Source organism: Camellia sinensis, chromosome 8 (genome assembly GCF_055761805.1).
Source record: "Camellia sinensis isolate YWXY chromosome 8, ASM5576180v1, whole genome shotgun sequence".
Classification (NCBI taxonomy): Eukaryota; Viridiplantae; Streptophyta; class Magnoliopsida; order Ericales; family Theaceae; genus Camellia; species Camellia sinensis.
Genome location: NC_138968.1, coordinates 84,526,159 through 84,532,875, shown reverse-complemented (window position 1 = coordinate 84,532,875; position 6,717 = coordinate 84,526,159). Strand labels below are relative to the sequence as shown.

The following is a 6,717-nucleotide window of genomic DNA, read 5'->3' as shown; positions in this document are numbered from 1 at the left end:
TTTTGTGTAACTGGGCTTAAGCCTTGGAATCTGTAAGCCCTTGAGGGCATTTAATTATTTATTTTTGGATTGTGCATCCTGCATGCTATAGATTCACGTATTAGGGATGATTGAATGTATACCCGCATGTAGGATCATTTTGTATAAATCTCATGAACTATGTAACACAAATATTGGTGAAATACACTTTTCTGATAATGGGCGTTGATTGATGTATTTTAACGACATTATAATTTTTGGGGCATTACATATGTTGTTTATTTCTCTTCCATAATACGGGTTATATGTAATAGTTGTTTACTTCATTCCAAGTTTGGGCTTGTGGTGATTATTGGGCTTGGTAATATTGACTTTCTAGTTATTATTAGGCTAGTAATCAATTTAATATAATACTTATTACGTTGGTAATTAAACCCAAGTTTATTTTTTAATGAGATGAGAGAATTGTATATTGTATAGTAAAATAAAGTAGATCAATATAATTTCAAAATTTTTTATATTTACTAAAAATCTCAAAAAAGTTCGTGTAATTAACCATACAATAAAATAGCCTTCCCCTTGTAAAAATAAGTTTCACAAACCATTTCTATTTGAAATTTTTTAACTTGCAGGCAATTACGTGCAAGTCATCACAGTAGCAATTAACACTTTTGGCAACAAAAAAATTGGTCGCTAAAAGTCTATTTTTAGTCGGCAAAAGTTATCCGCGACCAATTTTTTTGGTCGCTACTTTGGTCGCCAATTGAGGGTCGGCAAAAGTAATTCGCGACCAAAATTTTAGTTGGTCGGCAAAAGTTAGATTTGCCGACTAAATTTTTGGTCGCTAAATATTTAATTACCGCGACTAATTCATTTTGTCGCTAAAACACTTTGGTCACGAAAAGTGATATTTTTCCGACCAAATATCTTAGTCGCCAATTGACACATTTCGCGACCAAAAAATTTGGTCGCCAATTCTCACATTCAACGACCAAAAAGTTTGGTCGCCAATTGTGACATTCCACGACCAAAAAATTTGGTCGCCATTTGTTACTTTTCGCGACCAAAACTTTTGGTCGCCAAAAGTGAGTTTCCACGACCAAGAGCTGTTTTAGTCGGCAATAGATATATTTTTTGCGACCAAAACTCTTGGTCGGCAATTGCCATTTTTTGCAAAAAAAAAATTATTCTGCATCATTCATGATGGGTATCCAGTCTTCAATTGTCATTTCTCTAGGTCAACTGCAATGCATCTTGCAGATCCTGAGATGGCCTTCATGATGGGTATCCAGTCTTCAACAGTTCCAAGAAACCCATGGAGAAACACAAGTACATTATTCTGCATCATTCAAATTAAGAAAGAGTGATAAAGAATAACCACACCTAACTCAATTTCAGTATGTCTAACCAGTGGTGCTGCAAATGGAAAGCCATTTTAACAAGTGAAAAAAAGGGGAAAGAAGTTTTTTAGTTACAGCAGCTAGGTATACAAAATGTGGACAGATAACCATGCAACATAGACATAACTCTTCATGTATCAGTACAAAAGATGACATAGAGAAATGTGTAACTCACTCCCCCCACATTAATGGAACTCCTCTAATTTTTTCCACCAATTATGTACAAGAAACCAAAAGAAAAAAAATACACCCAGGAACTATTTGCTTTCCATTATTTGCAGTTAGTCATGTGCCAAATTATCTGGAATTACACAGGTATTAAATACCCTAGAGCTTTTTGTGCGAATTCAATGGATCAAAGACTCCGAAGGATACAAAATATTAACATAAAAATTAAAATTCCAGTGCTTACTTCATTGCTTGATCCAATCTGACGTACATTGATGAAAAAAGAGAAACCATATGAATTAACTGTTAACTGGTATTTATGAACTTCTTCCCCAGGAAAATTTCAAAGGATGACCTTGTTGTCGACTTGAAAGTTCCCCAAGAGACGGCCAACATCATCAACAGATGCTTCTATGAAGCCACTGCATGGATTACGATAAATATTCAGAGGTTCAGCAGTTATATCTTCTTTAAGCCAGCCGTAATTTCCAAGACCATGTGCTATAGAAGGGGAAGGTTCCTTGTTCATTGCCATACATATACCTGCCTTTTGCAGCTCAAGATAATATGAGAACTGGACATAAGCTGACAAACCTAGGCTACTCTCAACTGTAGCACTAACAACACTCATCTTCCCCTGCTGCTGAGCCCATCTTGCAATCAATGCTGCATTTTCAAAACCCCCAACAACACTTAGTTTGATGACCTGACAAGAGTTATAAAATGAAACCAAATTAGGTTCATATTTCTGACTTTTTCCCTATTGAATATAATTCATGTCAAAAGATGAATAAATAATGATGGGGAAATTGTGACTGAAGAATTTTATAGGATGCAGCAGTTTGTAGGTTCTGATCGTGGTAATGGCTTTCATGTTTCACAGATAGAAAAGAAATGAAAGGCACACTATCGTAAGCATAACATGAGTTGAGATGAGTTTAATTACTAAAGTGTTTTATGCATCTTGTCCTGATTGAGGTATGCAAGAAAACCTCCAAAACAAAATTTTCATTCAATTATATGTGGTTTAAAACATATGGTTGGATTTTTTCACGAGGCTTAGAAATTGAACTTTTTGGATTGACAGCGACTAGTGTACTGTCTGATGAGGCATACACGATGATACGTATTACATGCTGCTCGTCCCAATAACTAACATAAGAAAATAAACTTCCACTTACGACAACAACTACTCCTGAGTGAGTAAACTTTGCCAGCATTCCAAGAGAATTTTCTTGGACATTTTCAATGGTTTCATCCAGTGCTACAGGTAACCCAGTTTCTTCACAGAATTTAATTATATCTTTTTCATCCTGAACAGGTTCCTGAAACAGAGTTGCATAGAGACAGCTAAATAACTAGAAACTCCAATAAGTTATTCAGAAACTGTGTCAATGAAATACTAATAGGGATCAATGCACTAAAAGCAGTTAAATAAACACTCAAATGAAGATGAACCACAATAATAAATGGTCGATCTGGTAATATGTGATTACCACAAGTTAGTATTGTGAAGAACTAAAAATATCAAATTTTGTGTCCTATCAAATTAGTATTGTGAAGCACCTATCAGAGTCGTCTTCCCACTGCCAGTTCTTCCAACAATATCAATTTTGTGTCCTCCTTCAAATGTACAACTTATCCCACGAAGAACAAGTGGTGCATCAGGCTTATATCTGATCTGTTTTGACATCATGTATATATTTCTCAGTCAGTGTGCTACTATAATCACTTTTTTATCATCTATGTATGTTTTACTAATTTTGACATGAAATGTACATTTTGACTGTGTTTGGTTCAAGGAGTCGCTGAGATAAATGAAAAGAGAAAAGGAAATGAAAAGAGAAAAAGAAATAAAAAGAAAAGGAAAAAAATAATAATAAGATTCAAATTTCAAGCTATGTGTGGTTGAGTTGAAAAAACAAAAGGCTTAGTGAACCATAAAACAAAGACATCAAATTGCATTTCCCTCTCATTTTCTTTTCCCATCTATTTTTCATTATAACCAAACAAAAAAAAGTGAGATTGCATTTCCTTTTTCCTTTTAATTTCTCTCATCAAATTCTCCAACTAAACACAACTTAAGTAAATTTTTTAGCCAAAAAAATAAACAAACAAATAAATCAAACACGGGGCTTCACTTGCAATACATATCCCCTATCTTGAAAGTAATAATAAACTTCTAGCCATGTTCACAAGGGCATTCATAATGTATCAAACAGCAAATAAACAAATACTACCATATGATATGGAAGCAGACCAGCGCACAGAAGGAAATGTAATAATTCTACTCACGAATAGCATTCAACTTCAAGCCACACTCGAAAGTCTTGTGCAGCTCTTCCATGATGAAAAGGCCACATGATTACGGTCTACCAGCAGCATCCAAACAATCTTCGGGTAGCAATGATTTGAAAGCATCACTGTCGTTGAAGCTTTCTACACCACATTCTGTGTTACTATTTCTTAAACCTGGGGACAGTGAAGATTGCAAAAAGCAAAAATGAGCACAAGAAGTCTATTGAATAAAACTCTGTTTACAGAGATATATATATATATATATATAAATATTAAATATCTAAAGAGTTGTGTATATCATATATAAACACTGAATGGGTGTAACAAGCCCGCGGGGGACCTCGCTACAGCTCGGACTCAATTTGTAGTCACGGTTCTAAGTCTGAACCAAAGAGTCCAAATCCGGCAAATCGTTTTGAGAAAACATATTTTTTTTGAAAAAGTAGTGCCAAACATGGACTGCTTTGCTAGATACAGAGTCGCCACCTAAATATTTTATTTTTGGGAAATTTAGGAAACCCTGACTCGGTGCCAAAAGGCCACGTGTCCGTCGTCACCAAAGTTGCCTCGGCTCGGGAACTTGGGTACGATTGGGGAAGGTCACTTCGTGAGCACCCCCGCTCGCCCGGTCATAGACCGGCCTCTACTAACCATGATATCAATTTTTGAAAACTTTGTATGTCCTTATACCGGTTATTAGCCTAGGTTACTATGTGATGCGCACAGCATACAAGTATAGATCGGGTCGCCTGAATCGGAATGAAACATTTCATGTTTGTTTTTGAAAATGGTTTGCTACTCACAGGTAGGCTTGAAACATTTGATGATTTATTCCAATTCAGATAACTCAACCTTCACCCACAGGCATTCAGGCAGTTATATCAGATAAGCACATAGCCTCATGGTAAGCATGCTATCATGGCAGTCACTCACACACATGCAAGGATGCTAAAGCATAAAACTTACCGGGTACTCCAAGCCAAAATAGAAACTTATTAGAAATTATGCATGATCCTAAATATACCGAAATGCCTAATGCAACACATGCAAAAATGCAACTATAGCAGGCTCGGCTATTCTAAGATGGAATATGAAATGCTACAACTATCATGTATTCAATTTCGAATTGAAAATACAATGCAGTTGGTATGATGCGCCGAGCCCGGTGCATGCGATACAGATGAATGATGCAAACATGCTGTCATACTGTATGCTAATTGAAATATGCCCTAATCTAACCATCAAAAGCGGATAAATAAAAGGGAGAAAGACGTGGGGTTGGAAGACATACATCATACTCACGCACACTTATTACAGTTGTGCCCTCACTCGGAGGGTCCGAATAAATATACAGTCCGAAATATTACAGTCCCGAATAAAAGAATATTACAGCCCAAAATATTACAAAATCCTAATTAATTAAAGAATTAACTAAGAAAGCAAATAAAACTGGCGTGCAAGCCAGGGACTGCCTTGCTTCTGGTGGATGATGCATGTCCGGGTTGTCTTGCGCGGAAATGCACCGGAATGCCCCAATTAGCCTCTGTTTACACCTGTTCTTGAAATGCGTGCCAAGCCCCAAAAGTTGCTGATTCTTCGTTTTGCTGCAACAGAGAGCAGGAAAGGGGCATAGCAATGTATTTGCACAAATATATGCATGTCTCGATCCTCGTGCCACCAATCACGCATACCAAGGCATGATGGCCGAGGAGTCGAAATGCACAACTCAATATAGGATAAATGCACATGAAATTACAGCTAAAACCTAACTCCATCATGGATAATCCGGAGTGTCGGTGACTGGGGAATTGAGACACATTCCGTCACTCGGAGTACGAAACGTACCTCGTTTCCCGTGCCCGGGCTAACTCCTATTCCGAACACGATGCAATATGCATGATATGCATGAAATGCAACTAAGATGCAATTCTAACATACACAATGTTATGAAAATGAGATGCCGCGAAATACGTGCACGCGGGCACGCAAACCGAGGCGATGATATGTGTCTCGAAATGCGTGCACGCGGGCACACAAACCGAGGCAATGGTATGTGTCTCGAAATGCGTGCACGCGGGTACGTAAACTGAGGCGATGGTATGTGTCTCGAAATGCGTGCACGGGGGCACGCAAACCGAGGCGATGATATGTGTCTCGAAATGCGTGCACGCGGGCACGCAAATCGAGGCGATGGTAAAATGCTATGTAATGAAAATGAGATGCCTCGAAATGCGTGCACACGGACACGCAAACCTAGAAAATGACAGAATGCTATGAAAATGAGGTGCCTTGAAATGCGTGCACACGGGCACGCAAACCGAGGCAATAGTATACGTAATACAATATAGCTAAAATGGCATGAAAAATGTAACATGGACTTATACTATCATGAGAGAGCCTCAGCCACACTCATATAAGAAGCTGGTTGATGAAAATGAAGTGCCTCGAAATGCGTGCACACGGGCACGCAAACCGAGGCAATGGCATACGCAATGCAAATGACATGGAAATGACAAATGGGCTTATACCAACATGAGTGAGCCTCAGCCACACTCACATAGGATGCCGGCGAGTAAAAAAGAAGTGCCTCGAAATGCGTGCACACGGGCACGCAAACCGAGGCAATGGCAAAATGCAATGGAATGACATGGAAATGACAAATGGGCTTATACCAACATGAGTGAGCCTCAGCCACAATCACATAGGATGCCGGCGGATAAAAAATGAGGTGCCTCGAAATGCGTGCACACGGGCACGCAAACCGAGGCGATGATAAAATGTAATGGAATGACATGGAAATGAATGGAAATCATTCTAACAGAATTTCAGCAACAAAATATGGGGGAAAACAGTCCCGAAATGAGGCGAAATG

The 6,717-nt window shown here is 38.3% G+C and overlaps 1 protein-coding gene across 1 annotated transcript in view; it reads right to left on the bottom strand.

Moving 5' to 3' along the window:
* Window positions 1–1,204: 1,204 nt before the first annotated feature.
* The window catches only part of LOC114292455 (uncharacterized), a 28,830-nt gene continuing 23,317 nt past the window's right edge, over window positions 1,205–6,717 (bottom strand). Inside the window, exons 7-10 of the mRNA XM_082885298.1 lie at window positions 2,729–2,872; window positions 1,903–2,253; window positions 1,792–1,809; window positions 1,205–1,318 (exon numbers count right to left, since the gene is read on the bottom strand). Coding sequence (XP_082741424.1) covers window positions 1,205–1,318; window positions 1,792–1,809; window positions 1,903–2,253; window positions 2,729–2,872 — 627 coding nt within the window. The remainder of the gene's footprint in view (window positions 1,319–1,791; window positions 1,810–1,902; window positions 2,254–2,728; window positions 2,873–6,717) is intronic.